Source organism: Phoenix dactylifera, chromosome 15, assembly GCF_051530095.1.
Source record: "Phoenix dactylifera cultivar Ajwa chromosome 15, Ajwa_hap1_PhDact_Kaust_v1.1, whole genome shotgun sequence".
Lineage (NCBI taxonomy): Eukaryota > Viridiplantae > Streptophyta > Magnoliopsida > Arecales > Arecaceae > Phoenix > Phoenix dactylifera.
The window spans coordinates 18,717,606-18,736,344 of NC_143204.1; the positions used below are offsets into that span (position 1 = coordinate 18,717,606).

At 38.2% G+C, this 18,739-nt stretch overlaps 1 protein-coding gene across 6 annotated transcripts; it reads left to right on the top strand.

Annotated features, from left to right (window-relative positions):
- The first annotated feature begins 1,532 nt into the window (after positions 1 to 1,532).
- ABA1 (zeaxanthin epoxidase (ZEP) (ABA1)) lies at positions 1,533 to 17,663 on the top strand. Of its 6 annotated transcripts, none has more exons than XR_604943.5 (17): positions 1,533 to 2,660; positions 2,907 to 3,069; positions 3,267 to 3,341; positions 3,438 to 3,538; positions 3,725 to 3,840; positions 5,651 to 5,862; positions 6,109 to 6,200; positions 6,400 to 6,514; positions 6,677 to 6,780; positions 9,759 to 9,804; positions 9,914 to 9,978; positions 10,081 to 10,158; positions 10,293 to 10,347; positions 14,713 to 14,801; positions 14,913 to 15,000; positions 16,959 to 17,167; positions 17,428 to 17,663. XR_604943.5 is itself a non-coding variant. In XM_008799049.5 (16 exons), the coding sequence occupies exons 1-16, from the start codon at positions 2,167 to 2,169 to the stop codon at positions 17,037 to 17,039; spliced, it is 1,974 nt and encodes a 657-aa protein (XP_008797271.4). In that variant the 5' UTR covers positions 1,533 to 2,166; the 3' UTR covers positions 17,040 to 17,607. The 6 variants fall into 6 exon arrangements, 2 of the variants coding, with proteins under 2 accessions (XP_008797271.4, XP_088568189.2); XR_604944.5 differs by having other exon boundaries at positions 1,549 to 2,660; positions 2,939 to 3,069; XR_015973825.2 differs by lacking the exon at positions 10,293 to 10,347.
- The last annotated feature ends 1,076 nt before the right edge of the window (positions 17,664 to 18,739 follow it).

Below are 18,739 nucleotides of genomic sequence, written 5' to 3' on the forward strand. Positions count from 1 at the left end.
GGGCATACATAATTGCAATGGCAAGCTATATATATGTATATATATTGAGTAGGAACTGTGACTAATTTACATAATTGACTATGAAGTTATTGCAAAGGAAACACTTCCAAGAAATCCTATCACCACTCTCCAACTATCAAAATTTAATATTATATAACTTTCACTTATTAAATATATATTTATTATTTAATAAATATATTATAAAATATAAACGTATCACTATACTTATACGATAATTAATATTTATTATAGTTATATATATATTACAAATACACTATTATAATATCAAACTATTTGATAGAAATATGATTCTATAGAAATAATATTACTTTATATTAACACTATGGAAATAATATAAAAATAAAAATATAGTTTGAGGGATAACCTTACTAAATTATTTATAATGCTATCATATCACTTTGAGAATCAACCAACCTTACTTATAATTCTCAACTATAGATAATTAAAGATTTTTTTTTCGAGCTGCATTATTCTTAATAGTATTTTGGACGGATTAGGAGGTCAAAGGCGGAGATGGATAGCGCATCATCGTTAACAGCAGGCCTACTATGTCGACCACCACCAGGCCGACATACCCGGACACGCGTCAAGCATCTAATTATCTCAAGCGCGGGAGTGGGGGCTGTCGGTGCAACCTCGCCAAGCTCTATCTCCATGGTGGCGGCGGCGGCACCGGCCCTCATGGATTAAACTATTAAAGCTACCAAAGGTGGTAAACTTGGAAGAAATTGATCCTGCCCAGCTGCGCCACCGCCGTGTGGCAGGGAACCGCTTTCCCTGGTCGCTGAAGCAACGCGGCCTGCCACGTTTTGTTTTCTTTGTGTTTTTATTATTATTATTATTATTATTTTTATTTCTGGGTAAAATTGGCATTTTTTATTGCTCTCAAATGGGTACAGCCAATTAAGTCAAAAGAAAGAAAGTGGTGCAAGAAAAAAGGAACATCAGCAGCCCTAGTCCAAATAAACTCTCCGAAGTGCCGAGCAACAAAGGAGGCAACCCAATCTCCAGCTCTGTTTGCCTCGCATAATACATGTACTGCCTGAAATGACTCTATCTCCCTAATTAGTCTGCGAGTTTCGCTAATCAACGAGTGTCCATTCCTATAACGGTCCACTTTCTGTATCCAGCTAATCGCCGTAGAAGAGTTCCCCTCGACGTATACCCTATCAGCTTCAAGAACTCTCCTCGCATAGGAGATGCCCTTCCAAGCGGTCCGAAGCTCCGCCTTTATAGCAATCATGCCGAAGATGCGCCGACTTTCTGTCGCAACCAGTTTACCATGATGGTCTCTAATCACAAATCCTACTCCTCCATATACTTCGTCCGCCGCCATGCTGCTATCAAAATAAATTTTGAGATGACTAAGGGTTGGGGATATATATAATAAAAATTAATAATAATAATAATAATAATAATAATAATAATAATAATAATAATAATAATAATAATAATAATAATAATAATAATAATAATAATAATAATAAAAAAAAAAAAAAAAAGGGGGACAGACTTGGATGTTATGACAGTGTAACGGGTAACGGGTATCCCAGATGTTTCGAACCATTCTAGAGGATCTCGATGCAGTAACCGTGATGATCCACTGCATGACGAAAAGCTCCGCTCATCACCATCCTCGGCGCCGATCTACTATCCTCAAAGGCCCTTTTTATTTCCGTCCAACCAGATATGATAGATCTGGTATGCCCTCCTGGTCTTCTTCTCGATACCTACCTGTGGAAGGGGAACAGAGGAACACTTCCAAATCTATATTGCCCTGGGACATCAGTCTTCCCAGAGTCCAAGCACATCTTACAATATAGAGTGATCCGTATACCTCGTTCCGCTAGCATCCTGGTCGTCCGCTAGCCTGCCACGTTTTCGTGCCCACATCTCTGAGAGTGGAAAAAGGACAAAAATCCACTTCCCGACCATCCCCACCACCCCCTCGATCTCCCAACAAGCTCCACACAAAAACCTGCACCTCTGCTGCGCCAAGGAAAAAAGAAAAAAAAAACTTGTCAAACTGCTATCTTTGCTCGGCCTCTCGTATTAGAGTGATTCAGAGCTTGATTCTAGAGTAGACCAGTACTTTGTTTTCTCCATTGTACCTTTGTTCTTCTTGGGCATCGATATCAAGTGGCTATGGCGCTCTTGCACACTGCTCCCCTTCCTTCTTCAAGTCCTCACTCAAAGATTCACCTCCCAGCTTTCACCTCCGGTTCCCTTTCGCTAGTCTTGTCACCTTCTGCTCTCCATAACAATATCAAGCAGAGGAGAAGGAGTAGTAGGAGGGTGGTGGCTTCGGCCTCCGATGCGGCTGCCGGGAGTGCGGGGACAGCACGGCCGAACACGCCAGCTTCTCCTCCGAAGCTCCGCATCCTGATTGCCGGCGGTGGGATCGGGGGGCTGGTGTTTGCGCTGGCGGCGAAGAGGAAGGGTTTCGATGTGCTGGTCTTCGAGAAGGACGTGAGCGCCATTAGAGGGGAGGGGCAGTACAGGGGCCCAATTCAGATTCAGAGCAATGCGTTGGCTGCGCTGGAAGCTATTGATCCGGAGGTCGCGGAGGAGGTGATGGAGGCGGGGTGCATCACGGGGGACCGGATAAATGGTCTTGTGGATGGGATATCTGGAACTTGGTAAGTGGCCCTTTCTAAGCTTTAAATTTGCCTTTTTTGTTTTCCATTTTTTTGGGTTGTTTTAGATTGGAATTAGTCTTGTTGCTGCTCGATAACTTTGTTCGATTACTGATAGGATAGATCTTCTTGATTCTCTTAGCTTATGTAAATACAGTAATGAGTCCAATAACTAGTTATATCCTATAGAAATTTGCTTTTGAAAGGTTATATTGACACATAAGCAAGTGATTTTCAATTGAAATTCAGGTACATCAAATTTGATACATTTACTCCTGCAGTGGAACGTGGCCTTCCTGTTACAAGAGTTATTAGCCGCATGACCTTGCAAGAAATATTGGCCCGGGCAGTTGGTGCTGATGTTATTGTAAATGACAGTACTGTTGTTGATTTTACTGAAGACGGAGATAGGGTGTGTAAAATGTCCTTCCTTTTTCTGTTTCAGAAGTGATTATCTTAGTATATTGTCGGTGAAGATTAGATGGGAATGGGAGGTCATTTCCTTTGTTTGGTTCATCCATGTAATCTCCAATGAAATCTGTCACAGGATAAACTTTTGTCTGCATAGCATCTTTGGTGTCCACTAATTTTCACTTTTAATGAGCTCAGGTTACTGTTATACTTGAGAATGGACAGCGGTATGAAGGTGATCTTTTAGTTGGAGCTGATGGAATATGGTCGAAGGTATGACAGGATACTTCCCCTCTGCTCAGCATCAGAAAATTATGGCAAAACTAGCTGGTGTCTCCAAGTCATATATTAACTCTCACTGCTAAATAGGTGCGCAAGATCCTATTTGGAGCCACAGAAGCATCTTATTCAGGCTACACCTGCTACACTGGTATTGCAGATTTTGTGCCCCCAGATATTGAAACTGTTGGGTATGCATTCAATTTGTTAACTGTACTTGTTCTTTTATTGTTTAATTTAGAATCCTAAGATACTTTATACTTTGTGTATACACACACATAGGTATGACTATTACCAGCATGTTTCCTCATTGTATAACATTTATATTATTACACAAGATGTTTATGGTCTGATACCTGAATGATTCTTTTCTGAAGGTACCGAGTATTTCTGGGTCACAAACAATATTTTGTATCTTCAGATGTGGGTGCTGGAAAAATGCAATGGTATGCATTTCACAAGGAACCACCTGGTGGCACTGATGCTCCAAATGGTAGATATTTTGTGTTGAGGTTTTCATTCTATAGGATTTGTTATCTCTAGTTAAATCTATACTACTTATTTTAATGCTTTCTTATTTATTTTAATTTTTGACTTTACATTTACCATCTAACTTAATGTCAGCCATGTGTAGTATTGTGTGATGGGCAGAGCATCTTTTGCCCCTCTTTTTTTTTCCTTCTCTTTTGGGGATGGGTGTTTGGAGAAGGTGGAAGCAATTGGCCATTAAAGCTTTTGATCATTACTGTGGGTATTGTCGGTGATCTAGCCATTGATATGGTGCACATCATGAAAATGTTAAGCCTCTTCAGTGTCAGAGACTGTTCAATTTTTGCCATGTTGATGATGCTTGAAATAACTTATTATAAACATTGTGAAGAGCAAGAAGGGCATCTTTGGTATCTATATCGGTGCCTTTTGTTTCCATGTTAAATTGTTAGGAAAGTTACAGCAACTTTAGCTGCATATATGTCTTATGATAGTTCGTTTTCAATCTGCTGCATCTGTATATTAAAAATTAAACATTCTTTGTATTAGAAATACATTTTATTCTATAGAATCTATGCATGGGTAATATACATGCAGCACTTAATTTGGTGTCTTATTCTGAAGGTGTGGCCTTTTAACTCTTAACAAATAATTTATTTTATACCTTACATAATGATCCTTCCTTAACAATCAGATCGATAACCATTTTTAAAATCTGCCACATAGAATAAAAGAAAATTTCTTCACATCCAATTTTTTTTATTATTTATTGTTATGAAATTATAAACAATCAAACTTGCATCATCTGAATTTAACACACTGATGAAAGATCTTAGGAGAGGATGAAGTAATGTCAAACATATTTGGATCAGTTGCAACTGAGATTACAGGAAGCCTTCATTAGTCCTTGTGAGATAAGTGAGCATTGGAAAGAGGAACTTAGAAAGCATGGACAGCAGAGGTACAAAAGGATGTATCAATGCTAGGATGAGGGTTTTACTTTAGTTGGACTTGGTGGCCAAGAAGCTTTAACTACCAATACCAACTAGATGAGGAAAAAGCTTGCTGGCTCTCAATATAATTGTGGATTCTTTTGTCTCCAGTAAAGAAAGAAGCTAGTTACTCCTGCCTAAACATGAAGCAATTGGCATGTTACTAATCTTGTCCAGATTTATTGGGCTTCATTTGCTTCTGGAAATACTTTGTATATGTTTAGCATCTATAATTTACAGTGTGATAGCTAGATGGTAATCATCTTACTTATAATTTGCATCTGTTTAGTGGACTTAACATTCAAATATTGACCGTGTTGATTCAAAATATCCTGTCAGTTATTGTTAACTTCCACTAACCATTTTGACTCGACAATTTACTAACTCGGTCAGAAGATCAGAAGTTAATACATCAAGAAACTTCAAAATTTTTACGAGTCTTGTTCACAATCCAATGTGCAATTTGCTGTCAAATTTAAGAAATAGAAAAACGGATGGACTACATATTTGAACTTATTTGGCTCATCTACAACATGACATACAAAAAAAGGAAAACGAAGAGGAAGAAAATCTACATAAGCATATCACATGGTGCTCTCAAAACCACGTGCAATTTTAGAAGAGACAAACTGGAAAATTGATATTTCTGTATGATTCTTTCACTTACTGATGCATAGTTTTCATCTCTTCATCACAGGTACATAGGTCTAATTGTTAATATTAGAAAAATGAATGATTTATCTCGGCATCTTTTCATAAGAGAAAAGAGGAACGAACTCACTATGACCGATCTTCTAATATCTTGATGGAATATTTTGGCAGGTAGAAAGGAAAGGTTGCTTAAAATATTTGGTGGTTGGTGTGATAATGTCATAGACTTGTTAGTTGCAACTAATGAGGATGCGATTCTTCGCCGTGACATATATGATCGTGTACCTATTATGAGCTGGGGAAGGGGTCGTGTGACTTTGCTTGGAGATTCTGTCCATGCTATGCAGCCTAATATGGGACAAGGTGGTTGCATGGCTATTGAGGTATGCTTATGTATTGTATTCTCTTGTACTTTTCTTGGAAGGGATTCATGTCTTGGTATTGGAAATTTTTCATATTTGATTATTAGAAAAATTGTTCTGAGGAGAATTTTTATGGTCTAACATATGATATGTTCGCAAGTTACTTTAATGACTAATCATCATTATTCCAGAGAATCTAGACATAAGCATTTTTAATTTGAATTTAATTGTGCTCCCATTTTACTTTTTCTTTCAATATTCTTGCAGGATAGTTACCAACTTGCTCTAGAACTTGAGAAAGCATGGATTGAAAGTGCTAGAACTGGAGCTCCTATAGATATCACATCTCCGCTAAAGCGGTGAGTTTCTTCTTTCAGTCTATTTTGGGACCATTCAATTTAAGAGGTGCATGGGTGAAACAATCAATATACTGAGAGTGAAAGTGAAATGGTGTCATAGGAGCATTGTTTGTTTAGGAGCTGAATAAAGGATTGCATTATATATTGCTATTTGTAACTGCTAATGTTTAGCAACTTGTGGTGGTATGTTATGTTTCAGTTATGAGAATGAAAGAAGACTTCGTGTCGCTATTGTATATGGAATGGCTAGAATGGCTGCAATAATGGCTTCCACTTACAGGCCATATCTGGGTGTAGGACTGGGACCCTTGTCGGTATGAGATGAACCTCACAGTATTAACCAAATGAATTTTTTCTTGCTTTTAAATAATCCAGACTGTGTAGTGCATATATTGATGGAGTTTGTTCTAATGAAATTTATAAATCCTGTTCTTAATGCTATGTGGTTATGTTAATAGAAATAACTTCTGTTGTAGTTTTTGACCAAGTTCCGAATACCACATCCCGGAAAAGTTGGTGGAAGATTTTTTATCAAGCTTGCTATGCCAGCAATGCTGAGCTGGGTTCTTGGTGGTAACAGGTAGTACTTTTCAAATTGTATTATTTGGCTTTTATGAAAATATGGAATTAATTGAATGTTTGTTATCTCTATTTTCTGTAGTTACCACTTCAACTTTGGACCTGCTCTTCAACTATAAGCATCACTTTTTCTAATGTTATACATGTCTCTCAGAAAATCAAAATATTCCTAGCAATAGCTTGGAAAAATGGCTCTTCTATTTCCATTCCTGTACTTTCAGGATTCACATGAGAATGGTTATGCTTGGTATATGGTATATATTGACATAAATTGGAAATAATTCAATGTGAATTTAATAACTATTGTAAGCAAATGAATGAAAATAATCTATAAGTGGAGTGTGCATTCTATTATTGCAATATTTTGCAGACAAGGGCCATTTAAGTGAGGAGTGATATGTGCAAGGGAGTTCATATATCACCAGGCACTGTGTGGCATGTGAGTGAATATGTCAGTGTAGAGCAAGAAATGCTGAACCGGCCCGTACCGGGTGGTTCAGCCCGTACTGAACCTGTCTGATCTCTGACCGGTCCGGTTTGGCGTTAAAAAATGGTACCGGCCCGTACCGGCTAGGCCAAATTTTTTTGAGCTTTTGGATGTGTGAACCAGATCAAACTAGTAGTACCAATTCGGTACTAGTTCGAACCGGTCCGGTGGCCGACCGGTATGCCTACCGGTACCGGTTCAACAATCCTTGGTGTAGAGTCATGTAAATTAGTAGTAGATTATGCGCCAGTAAGGAGTTATTTTAGCAATATATAAAAATGGAGAGAATCTCTTGGTAAAGTCTATTTCAGTGAGAGTTTAAGGCTCCAATCAGTTAGATATTTTGGTACGGTCTAAACACCCAAAATTCAGTTCATATTTATATTGTGTTAAAAACTTGAATCCAATACCGATGTATTTTTTGTTCGGATCAAGCTGGAACAGGTTTATGATTTTTCTTTTAGTCCATTTAAAGCTGGTCAAGAATAATTTAAATATAGGGCATTAAAAATGTGTATAAATTGGTTAATGTTATTCAAACATATTATACAAGAAAATAACATTATACAACATGGAGACATTACCAACAATCCACTCTGCACAAGATTTTATTGACAACTACATATAAATTATAATCAACAACATCAAATGGTTAACTACATAGACAAAATTGTTAAAAATCTTATCAATATATTAAATTGTTGTAGGGTTGTGAAAAGGAGTGCATTAGTTTCAGGTTGGTTCAGGTTCAGATCAAGCTTCTTAGTGATCCATGTCTAATTCATATTCAAAGCAGATTATATCTTTCAATTCATGCCTGGTTAATTCAATCCACTTGCAGCCCTAGTGGGAGTTAATTTTGCTTAGTTGGTTCGGAGTTGGTGCATTGTTTTGTACTCTATTCCTCTGTTTTATGTTTATTGGGTCTAACATTTGAACATGTGAGGATGAATTTATATGCATAATGTTAGCAGACTATGCTGTTCTTTTGGTTCTTAAACTCATCTATAGAAGTAGTTTTTGCTTGAAGTTGTCACCCTTCACAACAAAAATAGCTGGCAATAATGAAAAACAAAAGACAATCATGTCTCCGGAGAACCTAAAGGAGGTGCCTGATGCTAAGTTCTATTGTCCTTGGAGATGAAAAAAGGAAGTGGTTGCAAGGGAATAAACAAAACAAGAAGTTATTAGAGAGAAAGTTGATGAAGAATTGTCGTGAAAAGATAGTGCGACTATCATGCCCACAGCCTGAATGCATGAGCCAAGTGTGAATGGCTGCATATTCTCTAGGACTCAGTCCCACAAGATATGCAAGACCTAATGCATATAATTCACAGTTCAACAATGAAATCTACAAAAAGAAAAATAATTCTACTCAAATTCCACATGTGAATTGCGTGGAGTTGGTTGTGCCTAGTACTCCTCCACAAGGGTCTTCATTGGGTTTTATCTGCTCAAAAACTTTAAATGTCCAAGGATGTATTTAGCATTTTAACGAAATTTGGATATATATTACAGGATTAGCATGAAGACTTACTATAGGTATAACTCAAGGTTCGTCGAATCGGTACCGAGATCCGTACCGATTGATGACGGTACGGTTCGGTACCGATTCGAACTGAACGGAAGCAGTACCGAACCAGGAGTGCTAGTTCACAGACCGGCACGCTCTAATTTATATTTTTTGTAGCTCTCTTTTCAAACTTTTTTTATAAATTTAAGCCTAATTTGATGTTTTTTTGTTGTTTGTTTATATGTCTTTTTGATGTTTTTTGATGTTTCTATAATCCCAGTATAAGCTAGATGATGCATCTTATTGCTTCAAAATGATATAAATCATAAAATAAACAACATAAAATATTCTTAAATCAAGATACAATCAATTACATACTTTTAAAGTTTAACAAACATATATAATGATATCTAAAATAGGGTCCAGTGGCGATGCCTCTTGTAGATATCCGGATCATCACCATAATCAGGAGGCACATCAACCCATTCCTCTAACCAAACGGCGTTGTAATCTTGTATGCTCATCCCCACAGCCCTACAGACCGCTTCACACCGAATCCGAATCGAACTGGATAGAACCATTTGGTTCCGGTCGGTTTTGGCCACATCCAATCAAGTTTCGGCCCCTAAGGGGCCGAAACCGTTTTATATTGGAGAACCGACCTAGTCAGAGATCGGTCGGCTCGGTTCGGGCTGAACCAACCGGTACGGCTCGGTTCAGCTCCTTGGTATAACTCTACATAAGTAACAGTTCCTGATTGAGCATGAATCTATAGTGTATGCATGTAGAAAACATGTATTCTTCAATAGTACTATTGACAAAAAGATGACTCTACATCTTCTCAATCTTTGAATTTGCATTATTCTCGGTTTGAGTTTGTTTTTGCTTGAATTTGGACTCTCTTCACCAGCATATATTGCTGGGTTGTCATGTTTTTTATACTTATGAACGTTGACTCAATAATCGCTTGCCTTTGCAGTTCAAAACTTGAAGGGAGGTCATTAAGCTGCCGACTCTCTGACAGGGTATGTTGTTCATTTGCCACCCGTATGCAAATCAAGCTTCTTGAAATTTTAGTACTTGTAGAAAATTAAATCTTTTGGCTGTGAACTAACGATATGGCACTTGTTGAAGGCAAGTGACCAGTTACAACGGTGGTTTAAGGATGATGATGCGCTGGAGCGAGCTCTTAGCGGAGAGTATGATTTTCGCTGAGTTTTGAACTTCTTATTCATGTTGTCTTTCAGTTATAAAAATCATAGCCTCTTATTACCTGCATTGTCTTTTGTTTATAATTATAGGTGGTATCTCTTTCCAACTAACGGTTCCTTGCAACCCATTCATTTGATCAAAGATGAGAAAATGCCAATTATTATTGGGTAATTTATCTCTTTCTCACTCGCTCCCTACCTCCCTCCACCTGCCTCTCCTCCCTCCAAAAAAAACCCCATGTCTCTTTCTTATAAATTCCTAAGAATGGACTCTTTAAATGGTGCATGAGTTTGTATTGCAGAAATCAGTCTCATGCCGATATGCCAGGTGTGTCAGTAGTCTTGCCTTCACCAGAGGTTAGTGGGCGCAATGTTAATCCATCATTATTGTATTTTAGAGGATATTACATTCCAAAATGATAAGCAATAGACTCAGCATTTATTTACAACTCAAATTATTTTTAACACCCATCATCAAGGTAGTATGTGCATTATATACATCTGTATGATTGCCAACCAAGGTCGGAGGAATAGGTACCGGGCACCGTACTGGTTCTCCTATGGGACTACTCGGTACGGGCTGTGCTGGGCCTGTACCGATAGAGAGCACAACACCTGGGAGAGAGAAAAAGAGAAAGAGAGCGAGTGGGGTGGGAGGGCCGGAGGAGGGTGGCGGACGCCGACGGAGGCTGCGGGGGGCCGACGGATGCTGGCGGAGGCCGCGCAGATAAGGTCACGGAGGGATCTCTGTTTCGTTCGAAACAGGGGAACCGACCGCGGCCTCCGCCGGCTCTCTACCGGCATCCACCACTCTTTTGCAGCCCTCCCTCCTCTGCTCTCTCTTTTTCCTTCTCCTTCTCCGGCTCCGACAATGGGTCTCGTTTCTGTTGCCGGAACCGTACCGGTGAGCCGCCGGTACGGTTTGATTCGGCTAGAACCGGCCGGTTCGGGACAGTTTCGCCGACCTTGTTGCCAACATATAAAAATTTAATTTTCTAATAGTGTTGCTAGTCGAGTTATGTCAAATGTGAAACATGACTACCTCCAAGCTACTCAAGTAATAGTAAGTATCAACTGGATAGGTGTAAAGCTTATAAGGCTTCCCTCCTTGGCTACATAAGACGATGCTGCCCCTTTCTTTTTATGCTTCCCAGCATCATAAATGGATCTAGCCTCACAGACCCCCACTTCCCTTCAAGTGAGACCATTGATAAAGTGTTTGATAATTGGTTTTGACAATGCAGCAATAGTTACTTTGGTGAAGTCAAGGGCTTGGATAATGTGGCATAATTCATATTATGATTATTCAATCCCTCATCCAACTCTAGGAGCATCAATGGAGCAAACTGGGGCATCAAAATTGTTTGATTTTTCAAAATTGATCATGTGCGAAGTCTATATTTGTTCAGTATTTTATTAGATTGTTAAGCGTTAAGTTACTTAGACTTCAAGTAACTTGATCCATAAGTTACTTGGCAATCAAGTTACTTGACCTACTATTTACTTACGGCCCCATATTACGTACTTTCTTATATATATTTGGTTACTCTCTTTTTAGATTAGGGTAATCTATAGATATTGGATATAGGAAAGGTAAAAGATAGACTTGAATCCTATATTGTGTGTGTTTATTGTTAAGAAAGTTGTTTTTTTTCCTCATCCCTGTTTCTTCTCTCTCTATTCTCTCGCTCCTCTCCATTGTCACATACTCTACCCTCCTCTCTAGTATCTTCTTCTACTTGCCTTTCTCTATTTTCTCGAATTGCTTAGTCGGGGTGTCCCGAATTGTATCGAGGGTGAACCAACACAGTTCCACCCCTTGGTTCGAAAAATCCGGTGAGGGAGGGGGAGAGAGGAAGAGAGGGAGAGGAAGAAAGAGAGAGAGGGAGGGAGAGGGAGGTGGGGAGAGAGAAAATAAGGGTGACCCCTTGCGGCCTGCGAAGGAGATGAGGGCTTTCGAGCCCTCTCTCTCTCCACTCTCGGCCTCTCTCTCTCCCCCTCCCTCCCTCCCCAGTTTTTCCTTTGTTGGCACGACTCAGAACGATGCGGCATGGTACTGTACCGCTAGGCAACTGCTATGGGCATGGTACAAATCTTCGTATCGGTGTAGCCAACCTTGATGTGGGCTATAGCAAGCCACCCTCTGAGTGGTCCTACATCATGTTCGAATAGGTCCAGGCTACTTATCAAAAACAGAGAGAAGAAATTGGAATGTTTAAAGGGTATTTGGCTTCACTTAGAATCCACCTCTATCAGTTGTTGGCTTCATGAAACAAGACGCATGGCCCACTGAACATCCAATGGTCATACAATTTGCCATACTTGCCTATTGGTGGCCATTATTGCTTGCTTTTGGGTGGCTTCCCATTGGGATTTGCATTTTAACTGCTCCCATCTCCTTATTCATGTTAAAGAAGGAAATGGAGAGGATATTCAGATTGCTTGTTTGTATGTGGGCTAGGTTGTGGTTTCAATATAGATACAAAGCCCCATGAGTAAGTTATCCTAACTTTGTTGTAAAGTATTCTGACTTGGGAAAAAGCTGCTACTTGGTCCATTTCTTGACTAATTTTTTGCATTGAGTTGTGGGCTGCTCTTAGTTAGGTTGAGTTTTGGAATAATTCAAGTCTAGGTTAGTTCAAGCTTATTATATTTGACAATAAGTGCATAAAAGTGTGTTAGCCAGGCCATAAAGGATTTTGGTTTAGCTAAGTTGGGGTTGACCGGAACCCAACCCGACATTTTAAAGCATTGATAATCTGATCAGAGAAGCTGATGCTTAGCAACAATATGACCTGAACTTGACCTGGTCGAGACTTGAGTATTTCATTTACATTATTTTTCTGAGAAAATGAGGTTAGACTTTAGGCTAGCAATGATGGTGGTTTGAAGTCAAGGAGGCTAAGTGATGGGCCAACGTGAATGGGGCAGAATAGGGTGGCTGCTGGTGAGGAGGGGAAAAGAAAGGAGAGTCCATTTCTTGGTCCAAAGGGGTAACGCCTCAGGGATAGGATGATAGGTTTAGGATGGGGGTTGGGAACTAGGAGAGATGGATGGTTAGGACTTGGGCTCGGAAAGGGGCCTAGAATTGTGCAAAGTGTTTATGGTGGCAGCGAGAGATAGGGAAGGTATGGGTTAGGAGTTCCAGGTTGGGGGGGGGGGGGTGAGAGAGAGAGAAATTGATGGATGATAATTGGAGGTTTTTGGAGGTTGGCTATCGTCCTTGGCAGTTTTTGATGGTAGTGCTGATTAATGTCTGCAGTGTTTGCTGTAAAGGAATCTCATTTCTCGGGTGAATAGGGTCCCTTTCTCTTTTCTTCACGTGAATCCTCACATTTTGTTATGTGCTGGATCATAATCATGATCTTAATTTTTAGATATATATATCCATTTAAAATAGTAAATAAATTATAGATATAACTATGTAAATATTATTTAGTCTTTTGGATAACTAGGTTGAGTCATAATCAGGCTGTTTCAATCTAAACCTAGGCTCCACCCAATAATGAGATTGGACAGTCTGATTGGAGTGAAATCTGGTGACTGGATCAGGTCAGGTTCATCTTGAAACATGACCCATTGGAAGACCTAATCTGAGCCCAACTCGAGTCCAATGAAAAACTAGCTGAACTGGGTATGTCTTATCATTATTTTGCTACCTTTGGATTTGGGTGTAGTATAGAGGGTGTGAAGTGCTCTCCACTTTCCTGCTTTCTCCTACTAGGTGTTTTGTTTTGAAACATTGCTGCATAGGTTAACATGGATGGCAAACTAATTTCCAATCTAGTATAGCACAAGGGGATTGATGTGAATTGCAAGAGTTCATAAGATTTACAAGGGTTTGGATCACTTGTGCATTGCCATGTCTGATCAAGAACTAATTGGGTAATTGGTCTAGGCTCCATATTCTCTCATTGTTTTAATGAAATGATTGGTGCCAATGTGCCATTTACCTTGAAAAGATGGGAATATTTGTGATAAGTTTATTAGCATGGTGATTGATGTACTTTTTCCATTTAAATTTTCATGTTGTATATTATTTATGAGAAAATGTAATTTTGATTAAGGTTTCATAATGTTAAATTTAGTAACAATGACACGTCTCCCTACATAAAAGTTCTGGCCCTACCGCTTCAACTAGAGATAATTGATTGAGTAGACAACATTATGATAAACCTATGATTTCTCTTTTACTTAAAAATAAGTAATAAATAATGATACTTTATTTTCGTTCCTATGCTTTGTTTAATTGAAACTGCTTAAGAAACTTTTGGAAGTTTTACCTAAGATATTTATGAACAATACTTCTAATGTTAAGTAAATCACTTTTGTTTGCATTGTCCTCGTCCATGCAATATCAGTAGTTCCTTTGACATGCCAATTTCATTGAAGTACCAATTATGACATGAAAAGTATATAGAGTCTCAATCAAGGACCGCTGAATTGTCCCGAACCAGACGGTTTGGTACGTACCTCCCTCTCCCTCCCTCCCTCTCCTTCCTCTCCCTCCTAATTCCGATACGCCTTGGAACTAGTCGCCAGCTGGTATGACTGCTGGTACAATTTGGTGGACCTTGGTTTTAATTCAAAGCCAAACTTTTTTGTTGCTAATGTTATTACTTGTATTAGATAGATAAGCTATTTTAAATTAACTCATTCAGACGATGATATTTTTCATTGTTTTTGGTTGTTTGATGCAATTTCTCCCCCTCACCCTCTCAGGTAGCAGATATTCATGCTTGTATAAGTTGCAAGGAAAACGCCTTTTTCTTGACTAATATGCAGAGCCAATATGGTACCTGGATCATTGAGTAAGTTTTCCAAAATTAGACGAGCATTTTGTTCAATCTTGTTCTTCAAACAAAATGATTTTTCTTATATATTATTAGTTTCATCTTTTCTATGTTTATTTTCCCATGCAGCAATGAAGGGAGGCGGTATCTAGTGCCTCCCAACTTTTCTGTTCGTTTCCACCCATCAAATGTGATTGAATTTGGCTCTGATAAGAAGGTGGTGTACCATCCCCTTTTTTTTAACAACATTCATTGAATATTATTGCATCTCTATATATCCTTACAAGCTATGTTTTGCCTATCAACATGCTTTGAATTTGTCGGGCAGGTTAGGTCAATGTACATCAACACATTATGTTATAAATCCTATGGTTGCACGTATAATTCTTAGGATAGGTGTACTATATATAGAATCAAGAATAAATAAGAAGGCAATGAATAGTGAGAAAATCAATAACCACATGAGCACTATGCTGCGCTATCTTTTTGATAAGCAACATAAAAACCTTTACATGTGTCCGAATATGGGGTTAGTGATCCAGATTAATGTGATATTGCCATATGCATAAAGCCAAATATGCACATAGTTATGAACATGTCCGATTGGCGGGAAAATGTTATTTGCCCAATTATAAAGGTATGATGTTATTCATGCACAAGTTCCCTGCATAGCCTCTCCTCCTCTTTCTTCCCGTTTTTTCTCTTCTGTTCACATTTTGTCTTTTTGGTTGTACTTTCTTTTTTCTTCTTGGGATTATACTGTATCCTCTCCTACTACAACAGATGTCAGTAGGAAAGTTAATTTCATCGTGTTGCTCATGAAAGGAGTCATTAGACATACAGAAGGTAAAATGACAGCATGGGGTTGGTATTTACATGACATCTTTGACACATCATAAAATGCATCTGCTGTAGAAGCCCAATATGCTTGTTATCATTCTCAGTGTTATATTACATATTTACATTCATGGTCTGAAGATTCCGCTGAAACTCAAAAACCCAAACCTCAGCATAAACCAATCTGAAACCAATGAATTTCGTGGCAGTAGATCTATATTTCTAGTATTTGTTTATAATTTGTTTATTAAGTGGTGTGAAGGGAATTTATAAAAACCACGTCAGTCCTTTAAAAAATTGGTTACAAATTAAATATGCCTACAGGTAGTGGACTGCCTGTGTTACCTTTTTTTTGTTTTGTGTGTGTGTTCAAGCCAAATTTTCTTAGAATGGGCAACACTTATGATGAAGAGACACCATGCAGGGGTAGTGGTACATGATGAAGCAAGACTCTAAGAAAAAGGGCAAGTCGTAGAAAAGTACAAGGGTCTAATAGGGCTTGATTGAAATTACTTGCTGGCTGTCCTGAACTGGGAAGAGGACTGATCTGAATTAGTTTCTAATTTAAATAGGGAAAGAGGGCTCATATATGTTAACCCCCATACGAGTAAAAGGATGACGTGTTACTGTGACCCTTACAAACAAGTAGTTTCTGTAGGAAATGGCTTCAGAAGGAGTTATTTCTACAATTAACTACAAAGAGTAGTTATTTGGAAGACCAACCACCTAGGAGGAACAGGTAGTTATGTTGCATGATAATGGACATACTAGTTTAGGGCATATGTTATAATCAGTTAAATTGAACAGTCCGTGATAAATGTTGATCAGAACGTAACTTTTGATCAATGCTCTTGTTGCAGTTCTGCTCATTCAAATCTAAATGGTTTCAAACATGCTTGAATTATGCAGATTTATTTAATTTATGCTTAGCTAGAGAGAAAATCTTCTGGGCAAGAAAAAGCATCCTGAAAAAATACAAAATACTTGAAAATTCTACAAAAAGCAACATAGATGGCTTGCTTTGCTATATCATACTAATAATGCTCATCTCTTCTTTATGTTGTAGTAGTAGACAATGTTGTGGATGGAGTTATTACAAGCATCAAAAAATCTTGCTAGTTCTGTATAAAACACAAACTTTAAAAATTCAACAGTGGCTTTTTAATTTGCTGCACGATTTTCCTTTCTAAAATGCAAAAGGAACGACGAAGTTGGCAAACATAATGAGGCAGAGGAAGGAGGGTTGGTGGAAATTGCATTAGCCTGCTACTAATAACTTCTCCTTGTTAAACTTTAATTAAGTAATTTCTGGTGTTTAAATCATTGAACAACATGCAGGCTATATTTCGTGTGAAGGTTCTAAAGACACTTCCAGAAAACTTGACGGGTGAGGGGCGACAAATCTTGCAGGCAGCTTGAGTGCCGATGAAGACCGTTACACACAAGAATTATGCAGCATGCAGCCACACAGCAATATATTATAGTTTAGCTGTTGACTACAGCAAGGATATGGCATGTCATCACCTATTTTATTAGGCATCTCTCCGGTCAGAGCACTAAAACTTAATTGATTCATCATCTTTATTTTCTGCCTCCAAATGCATCCTTTTTGGTTGCTTCCTCATGATCTTTTCCAGAAGAAACTGGAACCAGAGTATATTGGGATTACCCATTTCTTTGTTGTATATGATATGTTCCTAATTGAATTAAAACTTTTTTATGAACAGAAGAGGTTGGGTTACAATATGAGTTATTTCCTTTGTCTGGAACAATTCTTTTGGCTAATCTCGTCTTCTTTCCATTTCAGCAACAAAGGATCGAGCACCGGGTTCAGATAATTTGAAGGTTGCTTCTTTTTTCAGAGTACTTATGCATATAGTTACCTGTTTCCTCTTCACTTTGTCCATACTCACACTGAACCTGTTAAATTGATGATGCAATTAACGTGTCGCAATATGAAAAAGAAGTTGGGCATCCATTATTGGCAGAGCAGCCTTTTATTCCTAGTATGAACTAATAGCCTATAGAAGGTTCAAAGTTTCAGTCTTCTTTTCCTACTTGAGAATTTTATATGGGCGGTGCATAAACATTTAGTCTATTCATGGTTCAGTAGTTTCATGAATGTCGCTGATCTTTGTTTTAGTTTCCTTTCCATTTATTTAGTATTTACAAGAAAAGTTTAACAAGAAGAAAGACATTCTGAAGATAAAGATGCAGTCCTTAAGGAACCGCTGATGTTAACTTGATTTAATTTGAATTTGAATTTGAAATTTGTAGAAGGCTGATCTTCGCAATAGAACATATACGTTGTGGATTATTTTAATACGCACGCGCTGTCAGGTTATCATAAGGTGCAAGTGCTAGTGGGCTGTTTAAGTTCTTTATTGAGAAAGCTATTGAAGTCTATATGGGTCTCTTCAGGCTACTTGGTTTGAGTCTGTAAAGGTTCCAAACAACAAGTGATAGCCTTTGCTGGCCTTCTTTTTCTTGTTCAATTTTTTTTACTCAATCTTTTTTCTCCTTTTCAATTTTTTCTGATCTTTTTTGCCTCTCCTTCCCGGAAAATTGAAGGAGTCTGTTATGTTAGATCTCCATGCGATCGTGTGATAGGAGCTTTCAGGCTAAGTTGATTTTGTTGTACTTCTCGCTATCAACATGTACAAGAGAATAAAAACTCGTTTTTAGGGTAGTATTTTTACACAGGCTTGGTTTTAAATTTATTTTTGCAATTTGTGTTGTTATTGAATTTTGAAATTATTTATAAATCTTATTTTATGCAATTATTAGCACTTTCTACAAACCAGTATCCATCATAATTTACTTAAAGATAAGTCTAAATAAAATAAAGGATTTTATTAATATTTTTTGGGTAGGACGGATACACTATATCTGAATCATAATACAAAATTTTTACAAGTGGAGAAGGAAAAAACGAGCTGCAAAGTAGCTTTCATGATTCGCCAGAGCTCAATCTGAAAATTTATTAATATTTCAAAAAATGGATCTCGTACATAAAATATAGCTGTTAAGCTCCGGCATCTGTTGCCCGCTATATTTGCATCTCTTGACTGAAACCTAAGAACCAATGGAGCTTTGTTATGGCCCTCGAACCAGTAGGA